General features: G+C 42.9%; 1 protein-coding gene across 2 annotated transcripts in view; it reads right to left on the bottom strand.

Annotated features, from left to right (window-relative positions):
* SEC24A (SEC24 homolog A, COPII coat complex component) overlaps positions 1-25,575 on the bottom strand; it is an 88,104-nt gene that overhangs the window by 42,064 nt on the left and 20,465 nt on the right. The window contains exons 2-10 of one of the 2 annotated variants that reach the window (XM_062189121.1): positions 25,008-25,475; positions 16,375-16,542; positions 11,094-11,171; positions 10,383-10,543; positions 9,948-10,120; positions 8,371-8,473; positions 4,988-5,114; positions 3,213-3,322; positions 1,645-1,757 (exon numbers count right to left, since the gene is read on the bottom strand). In XM_062189121.1, coding sequence (XP_062045105.1) covers positions 1,645-1,757; positions 3,213-3,322; positions 4,988-5,114; positions 8,371-8,473; positions 9,948-10,120; positions 10,383-10,543; positions 11,094-11,171; positions 16,375-16,542; positions 25,008-25,475 — 1,501 coding nt within the window. The remainder of the gene's footprint in view (positions 1-1,644; positions 1,758-3,212; positions 3,323-4,987; positions 5,115-8,370; positions 8,474-9,947; positions 10,121-10,382; positions 10,544-11,093; positions 11,172-16,374; positions 16,543-25,007; positions 25,476-25,575) is intronic. The other variant, XM_062189122.1, reaches the window with a different exon arrangement.

The raw sequence follows: 25,575 nt of genomic DNA on the forward strand, positions 1-25,575 counted from the left end.
AGGAAGACCTCTCTCTCTCTCTCTCTCTCTCTCTCTCTCTCTCTGTCTAACTCTATCTGTCAAATGAATAAAAAAAAAAAAAAAGAAAAAAGAAACTTGAAAGACTTGTTAATTGAATACAATGTGTATACACTCTTTGGATCCTTATTCCAACACACATATTGTAAAAAGATTGCTTTAGGGGCTTCAGTGGCCAGCACTGTGGCACAGCAGGTTAATACCCTGGCCTGAAGCACCGGGATCCCCTATGGGTTGCCAGTTCTAGTCCCAGCTGCTCCTCTTCTGATCCATTTCTCTGCTATGACCTGGGAAAGCAATAGAAGATGGTCCAAGTCTTTGGGCCCCTGCACGCATGTGGGAGACCTGGAAGAAGCTCCTGGCTGCTGGCTCCTGGCTACGGATTGGCGCAGTTTCAGTCGTTGCGGCCAACTAGGGAGTGAACCATCAGGAAGACCTGTCTGTCTGTCTCTCTCTCTCTCTCTCTCTCTCTCTCCCTTTCTCTCTCTGCCTCTCCTCTCTCTGTGTAACTCTGGCTTTCAAATAAATAAATAAATCTTAAAAAAAAAGAGTGCTTTAGAGACAAGCAGGAACAAAACGGGAAGAGAATATCAAACAACAGTATGGAACTATTGCTATTTTTGCTCGGTGTAATACTAATATCATAATCAGGGTTAAAAGTCAGCCCTGAAGGGGCCAACATTATTGTGCAGTGGTTTAAGCTGCCAGCTGTGATGCCAGCATCTGACATGAGCACCAGCTCAAGCTCCCCAAGAACAAGCTCAAGAAAACAGCAGAGGAAGACCCAGTGCTTGGGCCCACGCTCCCTAAGCGGTAGACCAGGATGGACTTCCTGGTGCCTAGCTTCAGCCTGGCCCAGCCTTGGCCACTGCATATGAGGAATCAATCAGCAGATGCAAGATTTTTTTCTCTCTCTCTATAATTCTTTCAAGTAAATAAACAAACAAACAAAGTTAATCCTGAAGTATTTACAAAATACTATATGTGGGGCTGGTGCTGTGGCACAGTGCATAAAGCTGCTGCCTGCATTGCTGGCATCCCACATGGACACCAGTTCTAGTCCTGGCTGCTCCACTCCCAATCCAGCTCTCTGCTATGGCCTGGGAAAGCAGTAGAAGACAGTCCAAGTTTTGGGCCCCCTGCACCCATGTATGAGACCAGGAAGATGCTCCTGGCTCCTGGCTTTGGATTGGCCCAGCTCCAGTTATTGTGACTATTTGGGGAGTGAACCAGAGGATGGAAGACCTCTCTCTCTCTCTCCCTCTCTCCCTATGCCTCTGCCTCTGTCTTTCAAATAAATAAATCCTACCAAAAAAAAAAAAAACTATATGCCGTCTGAGATCTGTGCTAAGATATTCAATGGAAAAAACAAATCGTGTGAGTGAAGGGAGAGAATCAGAACAGCACAATGCTGAAGACAATGACCTTGGGAGACAGATACATGGAGGTTATTCTTCCTATTAGAAGTACAAAAATAAGGATTCCATGTGTATCCAAATTTAACAACTGATTTAAATGATCTTTTAGACCATAATTACATAAGTAGCATTTTTAAAGTAAATTTTGAAAACTACCTATTCATTTTGCAAACACAGATTTAGATTTAAACTGAATTAAAACACTTACAAGTCCAGATTGTCTAACAAACTCTGGCAAACTGAATTCAAGTATCCAGTTTCAACTGCATTGTGAGACACATCAAACACAAAAAGGTACACTGGAGGTTGAGGCGGCCGTAACTGAAGGAAAATAAAAATTTCATTAAATGCATTTAATAGGGATTAATTTAAACTTATCAGTTGCAGGATCAACATACAGGCCAACAATGAAATCAGCAGTATGTACAGGCTCAGACTTTAGCAAATAGATAAAGCTATACCATGAGAGTGTCCTTTGAAAAGCTCACACATAATACACATTTTTCATGAACCTTTTGAAGACCCCTTGATATACAGATTTCAAAAATTTTCACACCAAATAAACTCATCTTTTAATTCTGTCTTCCATGAACTCTTTGAAGTACACTTGCAGTTTTATAGACATATTCCAAAAAGGAAAAGGAACCTGTGACTGCAATAATTCAGCAGAATATTTTCTCAAAGACAGGAAGGGAAGGAAATGTGATCAGAAGAGCCTCTGACAACAAGGGCAACATCCAGTTTCTGACCCCAGGTAGTGCTAACAAAAGATTTTATAATTATTTGGTGAACCTGTTTTTTAAAATATCTTTTCTACGGCCGGCGCCGTGGCTCAACAGGCTAATCCTCCGCCTTGCGGCGCCAGCACACCGGGTTCTAGTCCCGGTTGGGGCACCGATCCTGTCCCGGTTGCCCCTCTTCCAGGCCAGCTCTCTGCTGTGGCCAGGGAGTGCAGTGGAGGATGGCCCAAGTGTTTGGGCTCTGCACCCCATGGGAGACCAGGATAAGCACCTGGCTCCTGCCATTGGAACAGCGCGGTGCGCCCGCCGCAGCGCGCTACCGCGGCAGCCATTAGAGGGTGAACCAACGGCAAAAGGAAGACCTTTTCTCTCTGTCTCTCTCTCTCTCACTGTCCACTCTGCCTGTCAAAAATTTAAAAAAAAAAAAAAAAAATCTTTTCTACATGTGTGTTATATTTTACACTTTGGAGAAATTATAATTCTGAATGTGACAGATCAAGTTAGCCTTACCTGGCTATTTAACCAACATATTTCAGCCAATTTTCACTGAGTAAAAAACAAAACAAATCACCTCAGACAGTTTCTCCTGCTATCAATGCAACATGAATCACTTCCGTGACAGAAAAGGTGTGGGGACTTCTTCCCCCAGTGAACAGTAATCAGTTCTGCACTGGACACCAGCTGGGTGTCCTCTAATCTACTTTGTTCTGACGCTACCAACCTGGAGTGAGCATCAGCTTACAGAGGCTGACACACCACAGAGTTTTCTAACAGAGAAAACTGGTCATGACTCAACATAAATATAATCACATGATGGTGCTGCAAATTTCTGGATGGATACACAGGAAACTTCAGTGGAATTTTATCTTCTTTTACTTTTCATACATACACATAGAGCCTAATGAACTACTTTATAATGAACAAACACTACAATTTTATAAACTTTAAAGCATCAAAGTCCATTACAGGATGGTAAACTGTTTAACTTAAGCCAATGACTGTGACATAAGTCCTGTATGCAAACATGCAGGCTTACCATGTATTCTGAAGGAGCCATAAATTCAATAGTAGCATTCTGAACTTCAGGTCTTCTATGAGGTTCTCCATAGACTCTGGTCAAAGGGTTGTACATGAATTCTTCAGGAACTACACAAAGTCAACAATATATGTATGTATATATAGACATATATTAATAAAAATGAAAGGATATAATATACCTTGTATTTCACCATTTTCTTAATTTAGGGGTTCACAAATAATTCAGTACAGGATAAATATTAAGGGATAAATTTACTTTTTTCTTGAATTTCTATTCACGTTTCTCACATATTAAACAGTACTGGATATATCTTGTTAATACAACTAAGATACTCTCACTGTATTAATTCTTATTAGAGCTATATTCCCTAAAATATCTTGAAAAGATGATTAAAATAACTCTTTAAATACCAAGTATATATTACTATATTTCACAATTATCCAAGGATATTAACATTTAACATATTAAATGTACAGAATCTGGCTGGCTTTTGAAAGCTATGAAACATTAATGACTTAGTGACACACTGATGAGACCTTTATGGAACATTAGTTGCCCACCACATACAATGTACTAGTGCTCAAGGAGTATTTGCTAAATTATTACCAGAACGGTTTCCCAGTTACCATTTAGAAACTCACTCAAATCCCTATGCACTCTTAAAGGTAAACTATAATTCACGCAATGGGCTGGTCTACATATGGCAACACCTTAATACAATTCCATTTCTTATGTTAAAGCACATACACACAAGACTTCAAAGAAGTACTAAATAGTATATATACATATCCTCAATTATGAGAGTACAAGAACATTCTTACCCTAGCTTCAACTTCCTATACCCTTAAAAAACATAAACAGGGGCCAGCACTGTGGCACGGTGGGTTAAAGCCCTGGCCTGCAGCGCCAGCATCCCATATGGTCACTGGCTCAAGTCCTGCCTGTTCCACTTCCCCTCCAGCTCCCTGTAAATGTACTAGGCAAGCAGTGGAGGATGGCTCAAGTCCTTGAACCCCTGCATCCACACAGGAGACCCAGAAGAAGCTCCTGGCTTCTGGCTTCAGAGCAGCTCGGCTCTGGCCATTTGGGGAGTGAACCAGCATGACTACTCTCCATGACTATCTTTCAAATAAATAAATGTTCATAAAAATTTGTTATGCCTGTTTCCCAACTGTTGATGGAATCTCCTTCCTTATCAGTCATCTAACTTTTAATGTGGATATTGACATACCCCTTTCCTTCTCTGATGCCATCAGATTATTGTTGATTAAATCATATTCCTCACATATACGTGTAAGCCGTGAAATACTTACTGAGACAGATTTCCTTCTCAATTACTGAAAGAACTACACTCAACTAGCCTTCCAGCAATGCTCACCTCCCTCCCAGCAGTGAATAAACTAAGCAGCTATTCTGTGGACTTTCTTTTATTCTAGAGAAAAGACACAGAACAATCTTCAAATAAAAATCTTACTTAAATTACTGTCTTAAATAATACTATGAAACATAATTTATTATATACCAATATAATAAATGCAAAAATGCAGTATCAACCTAACATCACTTTTTTTCCTTTTAAAGTATATAACTATGTGTTTACACACACAAATGCATAGAAAAAAGTTAACAGTAGTTTCCTTGAAAGGATTGGTTACAGGTAAATAAGAAGGTCAGTTTTTGGTTTTTCCTTTTTTTTTTTTAACATCATGTTTGTGTTATCCAATATCTATAATATGGAAGTAGAAATTAATGAATGTTTGAGAAAGGCATACCATCATTGACTCGGTAACATAAATTACACTTCCATCTCCTGTGATCAAGAAAGCTGACAAAGGGGTTGATGTACGTCCGGCATGAACGGCATCTCACAATTGTACTGGAGGTAACCACAGGCAATTGCTGACAAAACAAATCAAATTTTTCAATGCAGTGATCATCATGCTAACAGGACAACATTAATCCATCCCTTCTAAATGATTACTGATATAATATAATTTTAGGAAAAAAAACTAAAGTAAAAGATGTGTCTAAAACACGACACAAAGGAACTGTGTGTATCTGAAACATATGGATTTTAAACTGATGTTTTTCTGAAGGACCATTTTCATTAAAATATTCCTTTTTCAAAAAGTATTTTTTTGAGGCTGGTACCATGGCATAGCAGGTAAAGCTGCCACCTGCAGTGCCAGAATCCTATTCGGGTGCCAGTTTGCATCCCGGCTATTCCTCTTCCAATGCAGCTTTCTGCTTATGGCCTGGGAAAGCAGTGGAGGAGAGCCCACATGCTTGGGCCTCTGCACCCATGTGGGAGACCCAGAAAAAGCTCCTGGCTCCTGGCTTTGGATCAGCTCAGCTCCAGCCGTTGCAGCCATGTGGGGAGTGAACCAGCAGATGGAAAACGTTTCTCTCCCTCTCCCCATCTCTGTAACTCTACCTCTCAAATAAATAAAATCTTTAAAAAAAAGAAAAAAAAAAAGCATTTTTAACACTTACATCACAACACCAAAACACAAAACTGACACTACAGGGTAGGTGGTTAAGATACCTACATTCCATAGCCAGACCCAGCTACTTTTCCGATTCCAGCTTCCTATGAATGCACTATGGGAGACAGCAGTGCTAGCTCTGGTACTTTGGCCTCCTACACCTACATGGTAAACCTGGATTGAGTTCTGGGCTCCTGGTTTTGGCCTGGCCTAGTGCTGAACCAGAAGACAGAAGATCTCTACCTATTGTCTGTTTCCTTTTCTCTCTGCCTTGAACATAAATATACTTTAAAAATTAAAATCTTGAAACTTTTTAAAAAAATTTTCTGACTTTCAAATAAATAAATAAATCTTTAAAAAAAAAAAAAGGAAGTATTGGTTAACCCCAGCCTTGGCTCTTGTGGTCATGCAGAGGATAGAAGATCTACCCCAATCAATGTCAATTTCTCTCTCTCTGTCTCTCAGCCTTTAAATAAATAAATCTTCTTTTTTTTTTTTGAATTTTATTTTTGACAGGCAGAGTGGACAGTGAGAGAGACAGAGACAGAGAAAGGTCTTCCTTTGCGTTGGTTCACCCTCCAATGGCAGCGGCGGCCGGTGCACCATGCTGATCCGAAGGCAGGAGCCAGGTGCTTCTCCTGGTCTCCCATGGGGTGCAGGGCCCAAGGACTTGGGCCATCCTCCACTGCCTTCCTGGGCCATAGCAGAGAGCTGGCCTGGAAGAGGGGCAATCGGAACAGAATCCAGCGCCCCGACCGGAACTAGAACCCGGTGTGCCGGTGCCACTAGGCGGAGGATTAGCCTGTTGAGCCATGGCGCCGGCCTCAAATAAATAAATCTTAAAAAAAAAAAAAAAAAAAGAATTGTGGGGCCACGCCGTGGTGCAGCAGGTTAAAGCTCCAGCCTGCAGCACCAGCATCCCATATAGGCACAGGTTTGAGTCCCGACTGCTCCTCTTCTGATCCAGCTCTCTGCTATGGCCCTGGAAAGCAGTAGAAGATGCCTTGGGCCCCTGCACCTGCATGGGAGAACCAGAAGAGCTCCAGCCTCCTGACTACGGATCAGCTCAGCTCTGGCTGTTGTGGTCATTTGGGGAGTGAACCAGCAGAATGGAAGACCTCTCTCTGTCTCTACCTCTCTCTGTAACTCTAAAATAAAATAAAATAAAAAAATAAAAAATAATCAACTAAAACAAAATAAATTAATTAAATAAATAAAATAAAATGAGATAGAATTGCTGCTTGGGACACACTGCCATCCCATATCAGAGCACCTGGGATTGATTTCTGGCTATGTATCCGATTCCAGCTTCTTGCCAGAATACATTGTAGAAGTCAGCAAGTAATGGTTCAACTACTTGAGTCCCCACCATCCATGTGGGAGACACTGACTTGGGCTCAGGCACATGGTTTCAGTCTGGTCCAGGACCAGCTTTTGTGGGGATTTAGGGAGTAAACCAGCAGACGGAAGATCTCTTTCTGTCTCTCTCTCTGCCTTTCAAATAAACGAAAAAAATTTTTCAAAAAGCAAACAAGAATAACCATCTAATGCAAACATCTGGTGAAGTATTACAAAGTTTCTTGTTAGTACATTAAGAGTCATACTTAATTCTTATAAAAGAACTGTTATACACTAAGGTAAGGTTAAATGATACATTATTTTTTATTATTTATTTACTTATTTTTTAAGATTTATTTTGTTTATTTGGAAGAGTTATAGAGAGAGGTAGAGACAGAGAGAGAGGTCTTCCATCTGCTGGTTCACTCCCCACATGGACGTAATGGCTGGAGCTGAGCCGATCCAGTATGGTGGGGCTGGCTACTCCACTTCTGATCCAGCTCTCATAGCAATGGTCTGGGAAAGCAGCAGAAGACGGCCCAAGTCCTTGAGTCCCTGTACCCACATGGGAGACCCAGAAGAAGCTCCTGGCTCCTGGCTTCGGATCAGTACAGCTCCAGCTATTTTGGCAATCTGGGGAGAGAACCAGTGGATGAAAGACCGCTCGCTCTCTCTCTCTCTCTCTCTGATTCTCTGCCTCTGCCTCTCTGTAACTCTGTCTTTCAAATAAATAAATAAATCTTAAAAAAAAAAAAAAAAACAGTATGGTTCATTTACCTAGTATCTTTTAGTATCTCTATTCTATTCAGTAATTATTAGATTTTCAACAATATGCTTATTTGATCTCATTTTGAAAGTGTTTGGTGGCCGGCGCTGTGGCTCAACAGGCTAATCCTCCGCCTAGCAGCGCTGGCACACCGGGTTCTAGTCCCGGTCGGGGCACCGGATTCTGTCCAGGTTGCCCCTCTTCCAGGCCAGCTCTCTGCTATGGCCCAGGAGTGCAGTGGAGGATGGCCCAAGTGCTTGGGCCCTGCACCCCATGGGAGACCAGGAGAAGCGCCTGGCTCTTGGCTTCGGATCAGCGCGGTGCGCCAGCCGCAGCGGCCATTAGAGGGTGAACCAACGGCAAAAGGAAGACCTTTCTCTCTGTCTCTCTCTCACTGTCCACTCTGCCTGTCAAAAATAAAAAAATAAATAAAAATAAATAAAGTGTTTGGTAATAAAATTTTGCCTGAACTACCAATAAAGAAACCTGAAGATAGCTCAAATTCTGCATTTTCACCACGACGATAATTCGCCATGAGAGGTTGACTGTCACGACAGAAACCTACCACTAGGTCCTTGAAAGGGTGAAGCAGCAGCCCCAGGGGAAGTTTGGCTTTATTCAGTAAGGCCTGCGTCTGAGGGATGCTCGTCAGCGTGCATCGGAACAACCTGCATCAAAGCAAAACACACGTGTTGGTTGCTACCAAGATTATTTTTGGACAAAAAAAGGTGATTTAAAAGATACACATTTAATATTTGATCAGATTACAAATGAAGTATTTTAACACTCTCTCAAATTTCTCACACTACATTTTTAAACAGTGAGTAGATATTTACTCACATTTTATGCTCATAAAGAAATTCAGTCTCCTCTAGGCCTGTACGTAAGACAGTCTATACTATGAAATGACTTGTTTTTTTTATGCAGATCTAGAGTTGCTGACTCAATTTGCAAATGCAAAGCTTATTATTTAAGAAGTTCAGTTTTGCTGAAGATTTTGAACACACATTAAAAATAATAAAATCCAGTTTGTCAGAAAATCTTGACCATATATAAAAATTTGTGAACTTTTAGCAAGAAAGGACTATTAAATTTGTTATAAAATCAATTTAAAATGAAAACAAAAAAAAAAAGGGATAGAACCAAATCCTTGTATTTTTAATTTTTAAAAGCTTATTTATGTATCTGAGAGGCAGAGAAAAACATAGAGGCAGACAGAGCGCACGTTCTCACCCACTGGTTAGCTCCCCCAAATGCCCACAACATCTAGAGGGCTGGGCCAGGAACTTGATCCGGATCTCTCATGTGGGCAGAAGGAACTCAACTACTTGAGCCCTCACTACTGACTCCCAGGTTCTGCATTGGTAGGAAGCTGGAGTCAGCAGCTAGAGCCAGGAACCCAGTCAAGGTACTCCACTATGGGTCTTGAGTATCTTAACTGCTGGGCTAAATGACCACATTTGCACTTAGGATTCTGAAGAACCAATGTGGCTACCACAATGATCATGAGTATCATAACTGCATTAGAACTCCTAAAAGCACCCATCAGCTCAGGAGTTACAACACCATTTCTTTCTTTTTTTGTTGAGATCTATCTATTTTGTTTGAAAAGCAGAGTTTGAGAGGTAGAGAGGAAGAAGGAGAGGAACAGAGAAAGGGAAAGAGGGAGAGGGATGGAGAGAGATCTTCCATTCGCTGGTTTACTCCCCAAGTGGCCACAATTTGGGCCCAGCCAAAGCCAGGAGCCAAGAGTCTTATCCAGGTCTCCCAAATAGGTAGCAGGGGTCCAAGGACCAGGGCCATCTTCTGCTGCTTTCTCAGGCCCACCAACAGAGTTGGATCAGAAGTGGAGCAGCTGGGACTTAAACTGGCGCCAAAATGGGATGCTGGTATCACTGGAGGCAGCTCAAGGCTGCAAAACAGCCCCGGCCCCAACAACACTATTTTTTAACTTACAACACGTCCAATCTCAAGTAAGCTAATAATGGAGTTCTATCTTCTGCATCCAAAATGGTTTTCATAAATTAACGTACACACGTGGCTTACTCACTACACCTGTAGCTCCAAGAGGGGAAAAAAATAGAAAACTTCTACAACATGTATAACATCACATTCAGTAACTAGAGCTATTTGAAATCTTACTCTGGGCTACAGTTGAGTTTCTGGATGTCTTCATGCAAATTCGGAACCGGAGGCCGCAAAGGTGTTGGGGGAAGCATGTTCCTTTCTTGAAGAAGATTGACAACTCTTAGACCCTCTGGATGTAGACTTAATCCACTCATGCTTGCAGTTAAATGATTAGCACCTAAGGGAGACTAGACACATAATTTCAAAGTAAGTAACCTTTTAAGTGTGTAGGGACTTTGCTAACTCCTCTCTAGATAACCAAAGAACAGATTACCTGGACAAACTCTTGATTGTGAAGAAATGCATGACGACAAAGGCTTTATGAAATATTCATTACTATTCTGATTATAAAAATATTTTTTAACATAATTTCCTCAAACTTTCTAATGAGCATACAGTTTTTTTAAAAAAGTAGAAAATTAGGTTCAAAAGAAAACCCAAAAAGCTAACCTGAGTAAAGGCCTGTGGCCCACTTGGGTAATTCAAGGAAGAAGATGGGATTCCAGTTGCATTGGGCGGCGTTGTGTTCTGATAACCAGGTGGTAAGGAGGGATATGAATATCCAACACTTCGGCTCATTTTGGGATTTTTATTTGTAAGCTGTGGTGTTGCTAGAAACAAGGTAACTTTTAAGTTCTATTTTATACTCCACAATACTTTAAATCATTGCATAGCTCTATTAAATTATAGGAATTATAACTCCAAAATAATTTAATATTTTCATTTGCCAATTTTACAAAAGACAAACAATGGTAATAAAGTATTACCAACATTTAAAATCCAATTAATGCAGACTACTGGAAAAATTTAAAGAAGTTTGCTACAGTTGATTTATTTTCACATTATATAATAAATTTTGTACTCAGGCTAAAATTTTAAGAACTTTAATAAATTTACATATTTCTAATTCCTAGGCATACTCTATAATCATAACATAAAGATAATAATAAAGCCCTAAATCCCAATTCTGAAGGGAAAAATTAGCAAAAGATCCAAATGCAAAGATCAAGAATTTTAACAGTAAGGATAGCTATATAATAACACGATTATGAAGTTTTCTTCTTAGGTTTTCTATAATGAGCACAGATTCTTACAATGAACACATACAACTTACATAACAAAAAAGTAAATAAATTATTAAAAACTTTCATAGCATCTCACCCAAGAAGCCACCTCCTTCGATTTCATCATAACTACTGTGGACCATCGTTGCTCCATTATTAGTATCTGATGTAATACCTAAGAAAGTTCATTAACAAGATTTAAATTAGAATGATTATCACGGGGCCAACGCTGTGGCACAGTGGGTTAACACCCTGGCCTGAAGCGCCGGCATTCCATATGGGCGCCGGTTCTAGTCCCAGCTGCTCCACTTCCAATCCAGTTCTCTGCTTTGGCCGGGAAAGCAGTGGAAGATGGCCCAAGTCCTTGGACCCCTGCACCCGCGTGGGAGACCCGGAGAAAGCTCCTGCTCCTGGCTTAGGATTGGCATAGCTCCAGCCACTGCGGCCATCTGGGGAGTGAACCATCGGACGGAAGACCTCTCTCTCTATGTAACTCTTTCAAATAAATAAATAAATCTTTAAAAAAAAAAGAATGATTATCACAATTTCTGTAAGATTTGAATTAATACTGAAATTGTAAGACAACTTCCCACACAGCAAACAGTTTAAACCACAACCTACCAAAAATGCCAAGTGTCAAATGTCAAGTTTTTAAATTTATGAAAGTCTCACATAACTTGGATGCAACTTAGCAGGAAGTAAACACAAGTCTTTGGAAGCAGTCTTCTTTCACTCTATTAGTGGTGACAACAAAGACACAAACAGCAAGACTTCTGGAAACCTAAGCAAGAGAGCTTCTTAGCAAGATGGTCTTTTGTAGGGGCTTATAAAATTATATACTATCTGAAAGACCTTGGCAATTATGAGACGTGCATTAAAAAGTTCTTAGGTATAATTCATATACACCAAAATCAATCAAAAAACAATAACTTAAAGATAACAAAGCAAAATAATGAGGATGAAAGATCTCATTTTCAAATATCTAACAGAGGGGAACCCAAAATTAATTTGAAGGTGATATAACATACACAGTGATCCCTCAATATCCAAGGAGGGCTGGTCTCAGAATCCCCACACCAAAACCTGCAGAGATACCAGACCCTCATATAAAATGGCATAACCTATGTACAAGCTCCTGTATACTTTATTTTTTTAATTATTTATTTGAAAGGCAGAGTTACAGAGAGGCAGAGGCAGAGAGAGAGAGAGAGAAAGAGATCTTCCATCTGCTGGTTCACTCCCCAGATGGCCAAAATGGCCAGAGCTGAGCCAATCCAAAGCCAGGAGCCAGGAGCTTCTTTTGGGTCTCCCACATGGGTGCAGGGGCCCAAGGACTTGGGCCATCTTCTACTGCTATCCCAGGATACAGAGAGAGCTGGATCAGAAGTGCAGCAACTGGGTTTGAACTGGCGCCCACATGGGATGCCAGCACTGCAGGCAGCAGCTTTTACCAGCTAAGCCACAGCGCCAGCCTCTGCCCCATATACTTTAAACAACCCTAGAATCCTTTAATCACTTAATACAATGAAAACAGTTACTTTACTTTATTGTTTAGGGCAGGGTTGGGAGACATCTGGTCAACAATGACACACAAGGCCCGTAAAATCATTTGGCCTGACCCTGCCAAAGCAACAGCAGGTGGAACTCAAAATTCAATAAAAAAGCAGGGTAATTTTTAAGTTGGTAATTTTTTTTTTTTTTTTTAATTTTTGACAGGCAGAGTGGACAGTGAAAGAGAGAGAGAAAGGTCTTCCTTTGCCATTGGTTCACCCTCCAATGGCTGCCGCGGCCGGCGCACCGCGCTGATCCGAAGCCAGGAGCCAGGTGCTTCTCCCGGTCTCCCATGCGGGTGCAGGGCCCAAGGACTTGGGCCATCCTCCACTGCACTCCCAGGCCATAGCAGAGTGTTGGCCTGGAAGAGGGGCACCTGGGATAGAATCCGGCGCCCCAACCGGGACTAGAATCCAGTGTGCCGGCACCGCAAGGCGGAGGATTAGCCTGTTGAGCCACGGCGCCGGCCTAAGTTGGTAATTCTGAATGGCATGTGAATCAATTTATAAATATCCAAATGGCCTTTGTGTGTGTGTAAGATGTATTTGAAAGGGAGAGTTACAGAATGAGAGGGAGACAGAGAGAGAGAGAGAGATCTTCCAGCCACTGCTTCACTCCCCAAAAAGCTGCAGCAGCCAGCTGGGTCAAGCTGAAGCCAAGAGCCTGCAACTTCATCTGGGTCTCCCATGTGGGTGCATGGGCTCAAGCATATGGGCCATCTTCCAATCATTCTGAGGCACATTAGCAGTGAGCTGGATCAGAAGTGGAGCAGCTGGAACTTGAACTGACTTATTAACCAGCTACACTATAATGCTGGCCCTGGTTAACTGCCTTTGACAGAAAAAAGGTTCCCACCCCTGGTTTAAGGAATGACAAGAAAAAAAAAAAAAAAAAAGACTGTACATACTCACTACACCTGCAAATCTTTTTCTCAAATCTTTTCATTCTACAGATGGGTGAATTCCTGGATGCCAAACCTGAGAAGAGGGCTGACTCAGAATTAGAACACTATTTACAGTCTACAGAACAGTCAGCACTGTGGCTCTGCAGGTTAAAACGCTGTCTGCAGTGGCCCGATCCCATATGGACGCCGGTTCAATTCCTGGCAGCTCCACTGTGACCCAATTCCCTGTTAATGTGCCTGGGAAAGCAGCAGAGAATGGCTCAAGTGCTTGGGTCCCTGCCAGCCACATGGGAGACCTGGATGAAGCTCCCAACTCCAGACTATAGCCTGGCCCAGCTCTGGTCTTTATGGCCATTTGGGAAGTGAACCAGTAGATAGAAGATTTCTCTGTCTCTCTCTGCTCTGCCTATCTGTAACTCTGCCTTTGAAATAAATAAATCTTTAAAAACAAAAGTCTATAGAAAGAAAGGTATGCCAAAGATATCTGCTTATGAAGAGCTAAAATTTTATTTTCAGGTAGCTCTGCATTTTGTGAGGTCTAAACTGGGGACAGAAGAAAATTAAACTCAATACCAACAACTTCTATCACTTCAATACAACCATATTAAGTCTTAAGTTTGGTGGTTTCAATACAGTAAGTAACTTATTTCCCATTCTCAAAACTAACATGATTTCAGGCATGAACTAACAAAGAAAACCACAGTTGAAACTTTTAGCACAAACAAAAAAATTGGGTGTACTGGGAATTCTTTTTAGTGAGCTAAAATTTTAAATATTTACTGTAGCTTGACTTTCTTTTTCTTTTTTTTTTTTTTTTTTTTTTTTTTGACAGGCAGAGTGGATAGTGAGAGAGAGAGAGAGACAGAGAGAAAGGTCTTCCTTTTGCCATTGGTTCACCTTCCAATGGCTGCTGCGGCCGGTGCATCATGCTGATCCGAAGCCAGGAGCCAGGTGCTTCTCCTGGTCTCCCATGCGGGTGCAGGGCCCAAGGACTTGGGCCATCCTCCACTGCCTTCCCAGGCCATAGCAGAGAGCTGGCCTGGAAGAGGGGCAACCGGGATAGAATCCGGCGCCCCGACCGGGACTAGAACCCGGTGTGCCAGCACCGCAAGGCGGAGGATTAGCCTGTTAAGCCACGGCGCCGGCCTGTAGCCTGACTTTCAAAGCTATAATGTGGTATTAAAAAAGATGATGCCTTCTGATACTGCTACTTCAAGTAGTGTCAACACTATTGTTTTTACTATCTATAATTTTTAAAAATTAAGGCTAAGAAAAACACAAAAACTACAATATTTAGGAGGAGAGTATGGGTATTGTATTTTCCCTTCTTCTTCTCCGTTTTCCTATTTCTACATCTTGTTACAATTGTTTACACTGTTTCAACTGCCAAAATAAAACTTCCTTTAAAAAAATCTTATTTGAGGCCGGCGCCGCGGCTCACTAGGCTAATCCTCCGCCTTGCGGCGCCGGCACACCGGGTTCTAGTCCCGGTCGGGGCACCGATCCTGTCCCGGTTGCCCCTCTTCCAGGCCAGCTCTCTGCTGTGGCCAGGGAGTGCAGTGGAGGATGGCCCAAGTGCTTGGGCCCTGCACCCCATGGGAGACCAGGATAAGCACCTGGCTCCTGCCATCGGAACAGCGCGGTGCGCCGGCCGCAGCGCGCTACCGCGGCGGCCATTGGAGGGTGAACCAACGGCAAAAGGAAGACCTTTCTCTCTGTCTCTCTCTCTCTCTCACTATCCACTCTGCCTGTCAAAAAAAAAATTAAAAAAAAAATAAAATAAAATAAAAAAATCTTATTTGAATAAATATTTACATTTCAAAGTTATACCTTAAAGCATTTCTATATAAAACTTCAAAATGCTTGTATATTTTATTTCATCTCATATTTTTTAATATTTACAGTAACAATGCCAATCAAAATACTTCAATGAGAAAGTCAATTATTTTTTTTTAAGGTTAATTTTTTATTTATTGGAAAGCTAGTATCACAGACAAAGAAGTTGGGGGGAGAAAGAGATCTTCCATTCACTGGTTTACTCCCCAAATAACTATAATGTCCAGGGCTGGACCAGGACAAAGTCAGGAGCCAGGAACTTCTTCTGGGTCTCCCATATGGGTGCAAGGGCCCAGGTAGTTGGGCCATCTACCACTGCTTTTCCAGACATATTAGCAGGGAGCTGGAAGTAGAGCAGTTGGGTCTGGAACCGGTGCCCAGATGGGATGAAGGTATTGCAGGTGGCAGCTTAACCAGCTATGCCACAACCCTACCTTGCGGAAGTCACTATTTTAAAAGAATAGTTCTAATATCTTGTCCAGAAGCAGGAATTCTTTTCTTGTACCACTACCAGAAGACAATGATTTAAAAAAAAAAAAAAAAAAATGTAGGCAGGCATTTGGTATAGTTAAGCTGCTACTTGGGATACCCACAACCTGTATCAGAGTGCCTGGGCTGAAGTCTCATCTCCACTCCTGATTCCAGCTTACTGGGAAGCAGGAAGTGATGCTCAATTAGGTGGATCCATGCCACCCATGTGGGAGACCTAGACTGAGTTCCAGGCTCCTGGCTTTTAGGTTGGTCTGCCCAAAGGCATTTGGAAGGTGAATGAGTAGGTGAAGATTCAACTCAAATAATTAAGTTTATTTATTTAATTCAAATTATTAAAATAAATGAATCTGCAGGACAACAAAAACAATAACCAAAAAAGCCAAGCACAGTAGTTTCTAGATGCTAGTCCATAGCCTACCACGGTATAATAAAATTCCGGAAGAATTTCTTTAAATTCTAAATTCCTGAAGCCCATTCTAACCAAAACTATATTTTCTGGAAAAATATTATTCTAGTAGCACAGAATGCATGTAATATTCATCTTTCTTCCTCAAGCCAAAACTTAAGCACTTGACCTTGGTTTTGATTTGCTTACCTTCTTGGTTGACAGCTGAATTAAACGAAGGCTGGGGTACAGCTCCCTGTAATGATTTCTGGGGTACCCGTACTGGAGGAGGGCCTCCAGTTGGAGGAGGGGGTCCATAAGGAGCTCCTGGTTGAAAAGTGGTAGGCAGAGGTGGATTTGGTAAGGGAGCTGCATAACCTATTAAAACATTGATTTTTCACATGTCACTTGGGAATACAACACAGCCTTTGACAAATACATATTTTTATTACAGGCATCAGCAAATACCAGAATGTTAATTGTCTAAATTTGTGATTTTTTAATCTATATGTATTTGTTTAATGACTGATTTGTTTATTTATTTGAAAGGCAGAGTTAGAGAGTCAGAGGCAGAGAGACAGAAGTCTTCCATCCACTGGTTCACTACCTAAATGGTTGCAACCGCCATAGGTGAGCCAATCCAAAGCCAGGAGCCGGGAGCTTCCTTTGGGTCTCTCATGCAGGTGCAGGGGTTCAAGCACTTGGGCCATCTTCTACTGCTTTCCCAGGCCACAGCAGAGAGCTGGATCAGAAGTGGAGCAGTTGGGACTCAAACCAGCACCCATATGAGATGATGGCACAGTGGGCAGAGGTTTAACCACTATGCCACAGCACCACCCCTATATGCATTTTTTTTTTTTTTTTTGACAGGCAGAGTGGACAGTGAGAGAGACAGAGAGAAAGGTCTTCCTTTGCCGTTGGTTCACCCTCCAATGGCCGCCACGGCTGGCACGCTGCGGCCGGCACACCGCGCTGATCCGATGGCAGGAGCCAGGTGCTTCTCCTGGTCTCCCATGGGGTGCAGGGCCCAAGGACTTGGGCCATCCTCCATTGCACTCCCTGGCCACAGCAGAGAGCTGGCCTGGAAGAGGGGCAACCAGGACAGAATCCGGTGCCCCGACCGGGACTAGAACCCGGTGTGCCAGCGCCACAAGGCGGAGGATTAGTCTAGTGAACCGCGGCGCCGGCCTCTTTTTTTTTTATTTAACAGACAGAGTTAGACAGTGAGAGAGAAAGAGACAAAGGTCTTCCTCCCGTTGGTTCACCCCCCATATGGCTGCTACGGCCAGAGCTACGCCGGTCTGGAGCCAGGTGCTTCCTCCTGGTCTCCCATGTGGGTGCAGGGGCCCAATCACTTGGGCCATCCTCCACTGCCTTCCCGGGCCACAGCAGAGAGCTGGACTGGAAGAGGAGCAACCGGAACTACAACCCCGTACCCATACGGGATGCCGGCGCTGCAGGCAGAGGATTCATCAAATGAACCATAGCGCCAACCCCCCCTTTGCATTCTTTATACATTTCCAACTCTCTCTAACCATACTTATCACCTGTCAATTATTAAAGCAGTATAAATAAAAACTGGCATCAAATCACTTCTAGATACAATTCTCTCTACCAATTTTTCATTAACTGATCATAGAGGTTCAGTATGTCAAGTGAAATGTTCTAGCAGAAATTAACATAAAATGTTAGCTTTATTTTATTAATTTCATAGTATTTTCCTAATTTTGTTTACTAACATAGTCTGTTCAATTAACACCAACTTAAGTTCACAGTTTACTTTTCTTTTGAGATTTATTCATTTGTGTATATTTATTTGAGAGGTGAAGTTACAGACAGGGAGGAGAGAGAGAGAAAGGTCTTCCATCTGCTACTTCACTCCCAAAATGGTTTCAACAGCCAGAGCCCGGTGGATCCAAAGCCAAGAGCCTGGAGTTCTTCCAGGTCTACCACATGGGTGCAAGGGCCCAAACACTTCTACTGCTTTCTCAGCAAGGAGCTGGATGGGAAAAGTAGCAGCCAGGACACGAACTAGCATCCATATGGGATGCCGCAGGCATAAAGGATTAGCCTACTGCGCCACAGCACCAAATCCCCACAGTTTTCTAAAAATATAAGTATTATAGTTATTCTAAATCCTCCAGGTTTTATTTCATTTTGCTTTGTTTCATTGGGGTACCCATGTCCCACATGGGAGTGCCTTAGTTTGACTTCCAGCTCTAGCCCCTACTTCCAACTTCCTGCTACTGCAATTCCTGGGAGGTAGTGGTGAGGGTTCAGGTCACCAGATTCCTGTTACTCAAGTGGGAGACTTGACCTGAGTTCCTGGTTCCTAACTTCGGCCTGGCCCAACCCCCAGACTTTGTGAACATTTAGAGAATGAACCAGCAGATGGCAGAGCTCTCTCTGTATCTCAAGCAAATATTAAAAAAATTTTATAAGATTATAAACTTGCTTTATGTTTACTCAGTAATATTAAAGCCAGTTTACCTTGTATATTGACTTAAGTGTAATATTAAAAACATTCACTAGGCTTAAAAATCAGGAAATGATCCAAAGTTATCTACAAACATGATAAAAACATTGCTATCTGGTGTGGTACAGCACATTAAGGTACCACTTGGGACACTCCTATCATATATTAGAATGCCTGGTTCAAGTTCTGGCTACTCCACTTCAGATCTAACTTCCTGCTAATGCATCCTTGGGGGTCAGCAGATGGTGGTTCAAGTGCTTGAGCCCCTGCAGCCTACATGGGTGACCCAAATGGAGTTCCAGACTCCCGTTTGTGGCCCCAGCCCTGGCTGTTGTGGGCATTTAGGAAGTGAAACAGTGGATGTTCTTGCACCCATCAATTTTCATCACTGTAATTTCATCATGTTCATATTTGACTATAAGTTTTAACTAGTATAAAAACATGAATAGTTATTTCCAGGGTAATTTTTGTATATGTTATCAAAGTTGATAAACGCACATTCACCAATTTTTCTTTCAAGCTAACCATAAGTATTTTTATATTCTCACTGCCAAAGGGAAGAAACAAAGTCTATCAAGTAGATAAAATACAGTGTAATGAAGCACATACTTCATTTTTTTTCATTCTAAAACTTTAAGAATACTATTTATTTGGGAGACAGAGAAGACAGAGTTCCTATGCACTCTCCAAAGGCCTACTACAATGGCAGGGACAGGGTCAGGCTAAACCGGGAGCTGGAACTCAATCAAGCGCCAAAACTTCTTTTTGACATGTGAGCTGTAAATGAAGTAGGTAGTAAAAGTTAATTATAACTATTATTTTTTTCATTTTAAAAAATACTTATCTGCAAGGCAAAAAAACAGTGACAGAGACAGATTTTCCATCCTAAAGGTTCACATCCTAAAGGTCTGCAACCGACAGGGAGGGAACAGATTGAGTAAAGAAGCCAGGGGCACACCAGGTTCTAGTCCCGGTCAGGGCGCCGGATTCTATCCCGGTTGCCCCTCTTCCAGGCCAACCCTTTTCTTTCTCTCTCTGTTAACTTATCTATTTATTTGAGGGGCAGAGACAGCTCCTATCTGCAGATTCCTTGGCTAATATCTTAGCAGATGGAGAGACATGTGAAAGTCACAACCACTTTAAGATAAAACTTTCTCGGCATTCCATCTGTGTGAATTGCTTCATACAGAAGTTTGGTGAGACTATTTTTAGACTATTTCCAGAACTTGAGTCAGAGTCTTGAGTAATTATTCTGCAATGCAAATTCAACTCAAATTATGTTATTTTTAATCTTTTAGTTTCTTGGACAGTGCAGAATTAACACCAGTTCATTTAACTACATAATGGAAAACAAATATTTAAATCCTCAAGTTTCTGGCTGTATGTTGCAAATTTTTGGTTATTCATAATTATTAAACAATTAACCCTGTAATTTTATAAAACTAAAGGACTAAAATATTTTCTATATTGCTAAATTCTCCAGAGTTAAATAGAAAAATTATTATTCCTGACTCTTCCAGTTCCTGGTAACGTTAATCAGCACCTTGTTGACAGAGGTTAAGACAAAGATCACTGGTAGGTAACTCCCTTATTGAAGAAGCACCCACACAGATCTATGGCAATATAGAAAGCAGCAAGATCAAAGGGGCAAAGTACATGAACAACTCAGCATGAACAGGAATGTATGACACTTAGCCACAAAGATCTAACAACCTAATGTTTAACAAAATAGAAATTAGCTTACAGAAACTTCTCAGTTTTTAAAATAGTATTTCTAAATCTAAAATATATATTTTTAAGATTATTTTTCAAATGCAATAATTCTTATTTACAACACCAACAGCTAGCATTTCACAATCAGCCTTCTCAGATCCCTAAAACTAACTAACATAAGGATGCTAAAAGGTGGCTAAGGGGCTGGCACTGTGGCTCAGTGGATTAAAGCCCTAGCCTGCAGTGCCAGCATCACATCTGAGCGTCAGTTCAAGTTCTAGCTGGGAAAGCAGTAAAAGATGGCCCAAGCGCTTGGGCCCCTGTACATGCTTGGCAGACCCAGAAGAAGCTCTGGCTCCTGGCTTTGGATCGGCTCAGTTCCAGCCATTGTGACCATTTGAGGAGTGAACCAGCAGATGGAAGATCTCTCTCTCTCTCTGTAACTCTTTCAAATAAATTAAATTTAATTTTTAAAAAGTGGCTAATTCAGGAAAAAAAAATTCAGGGATAGGTGTTTGGCACAGTATGTAAGACACTGCTTGGAACACTTAAATCCCATATTAAAATGCCTGGGTTTGAGTCCCACCTCTGCCCCGGTTTCCAACTAATGCACACCGTGGGAAGTAGCGAGTGACAGCTCACCCTGGGCCAGCTGTCCCAGGCATTTGGAGAATGAACCAACAGATGGGAAGTCTTTCTCTCTTTCAAATGAATAACATAAATTCATAAATTGTTTTAAAATGCACAAAATCTAGGGGCTGGAGTCAGCATAGGGGTTAAGAGGCCATCAGTGATGCTAGCATCCCATATTGGGACCAGTTTGAGTACCAGCTTCTCCACTTCTGATCCAGCTCCCTGCTAATGCTCCTGGGAAAGTAGAAGAAGATGGCCCAGGTCCTTGGGCCCCTGAACCCATGTGGGAGACCACGGGCTTCAGCATGGCCCAGTCCTGGCTGCTGCAACCATTTGGGAATTGACCATCTTGCCCTTGCCTATATAACATGTATTAGCTATGCCCAAGCTAACCTATGGTTTTGACAAGAAGCATGTTAATTTGACAACAGACCACCTTTTTCATGGGATACATACTAACAATACTGTCCTCTGGAAAGCAATTTAGAAAAGGTTGAATAGGCCGGCACTGCTTCTTAATAGGCTAATCCCTCCGCCTTGCGGCACCAGCCCACCGGGTTCTAGTCCTGGTCGGGGCGCTGGATTCTATCCCGGTTGCCCCTCTTCCAGGCCAGCTCTCTGCTATGGCCCGGGAAGGCAGTGGAGGATGGCCCAAGTCCTTGGGCCCTGCACCTGCATGGGAGACCAGGAGAAGCACCTGGCTCCTGGCTTCGGATCAGCATGATGCGCCAGCCGCAGCGGCCATTGGAGGGTGAACCAATGGCAAAAGGAAGACCTTTCTCTCTGTCTCTCTCTCCCATTATCCACTCTGCCTGTCAAAAAGAAAAAAAATAAAATAAAATAAATAATTTAAAGAAAAGGCTGAATTAAAAATGATTGTTTAGGGGCCGGCATAACAGGTAAAGCCGCCACGTGCAGCACCAGCATCCCATATAGGTGCCAGATTGAGACCCGGCTGTTCCACTTCTGATCCAACTCCCTGCTAATGTGCTTGGAAAAGCAGCAGAAGATGGCCCAAGTACTTGGGCTCGTGTACTCATGTGGCAGACCTGGAAGAAGCTCCTGGCTTCTGGCTTCTGGCTTCGGATCAGCCCAGCTCTGGCCATTGCAGCCATTTGGGGAGTGGACCAGCAGATGAAGATCTCTTTTTCTCTGCCTCTCTCTCTCTCCTGCTCTGTAATTCTGCCTTTCAAATAAATAAACAAATCCTTTTTTTTTTTTTTTTTGGACAGGCAGAGTGGACAGTGAGAGAGACAGACAGAGAGAAAGGTCTTCCTTTTGCCGTTGGTTCACCCTCCAATGGCCGCCGCGGTAGCGCACTGCGGCCGGCGCACCGCGCTGTTCCGACGGCAGGAGCCAGGTGCTTCTCCTGGTCTCCCATGGGGTGCAGGGCCCAAGCACTTGGGCCATCCTCCACTGCACTCCCTGCAGAGAGCTGGCCTGGAAGAGGGGCATCCGGGACAGGATCGGTGCCCCGACCGGGACTAGAACCTGGTGTGCCGGCGCCGCAAGGCGGAGGATTAGCCTGTTGAGCCACGGCGCCGGCCAACAAATCCTTTTAAAAAAATATTTAATCCTCATACAAAAAGCCACATCAAGGGAGAAACTTGAGATGTAAAAGAGATAATATTTATTTTTCAAGGTCCCCTAGGGATTAAAACTAGAACACAAGAATGTAACTACTGGGGCCAGTGCCATGGCTCACTTGGTTAATCCACCACCTGCAGCGCTGGCATCCCACACGGGCGCTAGGTTCTCCTGGTTGCTCCTCTTCCAGTCCAGCTCTCTGCTGTAGCCCGGGAAGGCAGTGGAGGATGGCCCAAGTGCTTGGGTCCCTGCACCCACATGGGAGACCAGGAAGAAGCACCTGGCTCCTGGCTTCAGACTGGCACAGCACCAGCCGTAGCGGCCATTTGGGGAGTGAACCAATCGAGGGGAAGACCTATCTCTCTGTCTCTCTCTCACTGTCTATAACTCTACCTGTCAAATAAATAATTTTTAAAAAAAAAAAGAATATAACTACAGGGAATTAGACAACTACACAAAAAGATGATTTTTTTTGCTCGAGGAACCAAGCTTCCTGTCCTTAGCAATCTTCAAATATTGGTTTGATGATCATTTTCTGTAAATATTACGGAGAGGATTCAAATGTTACACCAAAGAATGAAAAAAATTGGAGAATTTTTAACTTTGAATTCTGATTATCAGAATCTTCTGAAAATTTAAAAGAAAATTGGGGGGGGGGGGTGCGTTGTGGCGTAGTGGGTAAAGCCACCACCTACAGTACCAGCATCCCCTATGGGCACCAGTTCAAGTCCCGGCTGCTCCTCTTCCGATCCAGCTCTCTGCTATATCCTGGGAAAATGGCAGAAGATGGCCCAAGTCCTTGGGCTCCTGTACCCAAGTTGGAGACCCAGAAGAAGCTCCTGGCTCCTGGCTTCTGATCGGCACAGCTCTGGCTGTTCCGGTCAATTGGGAACTGAACCAGCAGATGGAGGACCTCTCTCCCTCTCTCCCTCTCTGCCTCTGTTTCTCTCTCTGTGTAACTCTTTCAAGTAAATAAATAAATCTTTTGTAAAAAAAAAGAAAAAAAGTTAAGGATTTTGTAGCATTTTGGATTTTACATTATGGCTGAGCGACTGATAAAGTCTATGCAAATCAAAATCAGAGTTACACAGAGAGAGAAGAGGCAGAGAGAGAGAGAAAGACAGAGAGAAAGGTCTTCCATCTGCTGGTTCACTCCCCAGATGGCTGGAGCTGCACCAGGAGCCAGGAGCTTCTTCCAGGTCTCCCACGTGGGTGCAGGGGCCCAAGGAGTTGGGCCATCTTCTATTGCTTTCCCAGGCCATAGCAGAGAGCTGGATCGGAAGCGGAGCAGCTAGATCTCGAACCGGCGTCCATACGAGATGCCGGCACCACAGGCGCAGCTTTACCCATTATGCCACAATGCCGGCCCCAATAAATAAATCTTTTAAAAAAAATGAAGGGGGCCAGCGCTGTGGCATAATAGGTTAGGCCTCTGTCTGTGGCGTCGGTGTCCCATACAGGTGCCGACTGGAGTCCTGGCTTTTCCACATCCAATCCAGCTCCCTGTTAATGGCCTGGGAAAGCAGTGGAAGATGACCCAAGTGCTTGGGCCTCTGACAATCACATGGGAGACAAAGTTTCTGGTTCCTGGCTTCAGCCTGGCTCCATCCCAGACATTGCAGTCATTTGGAGAATAAAAAAGCAGATGGAATATCCTGATCTATGGATCTCTCTCTCTCTCAATTCCTTTCAAATAAATAAATAAATCTTTTTTAAAATGAACAATCCGGCATTGTGGCATAGCAGGTCAAACTGCAGCGTGCAGCACTGGTATCCCATATGGACACCAGTTTGAGTCCCAGCTGCTCCACGTCTGCCCTGCTAATGAGCCTGGAAAGCAACAGAACATGGCCCAAATCCTTGGGCCCCCACATCCACGTGGAACACCTGGAAGAAGCTCCTGGCTTATGGCTTCAGTCTAGCCCAGCCCAGCCCAGCCCAAGCCACTGCGGCCATTTGGGGAATCAATCAACAGATAGAAGACCGCTCTCTATCTGTTGCTCTGTCTGCCAAAATAAATAAAATAAATCTTTAAAAAAAATACAGATTAATACTGTTTTAATTTAAAAACCTAAGCAAGGGGCCGGTGTTGTGGCATAGTAGTCAAAGCTGCCACCTGAGATGCCGGCATTCCATATGGACCCATTAAAATCTTAGGTACTCCATTTCTGAAGAAGCTCCTGGCTCATATCTTTGGACCAGCCCAGCTCCAGCCACTGCAGCCATTTGGGGAGTGAAGCAGTGGATGGAAGAGCTCTCCCTCTGTCTCTCCAGCTCTCTGTCAACTCTGCCTTTCAAAGAAATAAATGGATCATTTAAAGAAAACAAAAACAAAATTATATAAAAGAAACTTAAACAAGACAACTGTTAATTCAAACACCTCAACAATCAAAAGCTTTACCTATCAGTTTAAGCACTCCTCTAAGAACATTACCTGATTTTGTGAAGCTGTTTTGAAGTGAAGGATCCCCAGAAGAAGCATACTGATGATTTGTTGTTAAGTTTGTATTCTCCGATACAGTTAGTTGGGACGACGTACGAGGACAATGGTTTGTCTGTGATCCTGCGGATGGATAGTTATACTGCCAGTTCAAGGGTGGTGGCAAGTTGGCTCCAGGAAGAAAGCTTCCAGAAGGCATTGGTGTAGCAGCTGGGTTCTGAGAAGCTGGAAGTGGCATTCGGGGAACAGGACCACTATGGCGTGAGGGTGTCACTGGATGAGAAGCCACAGGTGGTCTATTAAAAGTCTGCCCAGATCCCTGAGAACCACCATAGTTAGACTGTCCAGAGACTGGATTCAGAGTCTTTGCTGGTATCAGGTGAGGGTAGGATCCTGGAAGCTGGGAGTTATATCCTTGATTCGCTGACACTTGTGAAGACATCAGTGCATTCTGGACAGGACCTTCCATTAAGAGGGAGAAAAATTAGTTATGCAAATGAATATAGCATTATTTTAAAAACACAATGAAATATATGACACTCTTCTCAGCAATAAAAAGACA

This window comes from Lepus europaeus, chromosome 4, assembly GCF_033115175.1.
Source record: "Lepus europaeus isolate LE1 chromosome 4, mLepTim1.pri, whole genome shotgun sequence".
NCBI lineage: Eukaryota > Metazoa > Chordata > Mammalia > Lagomorpha > Leporidae > Lepus > Lepus europaeus.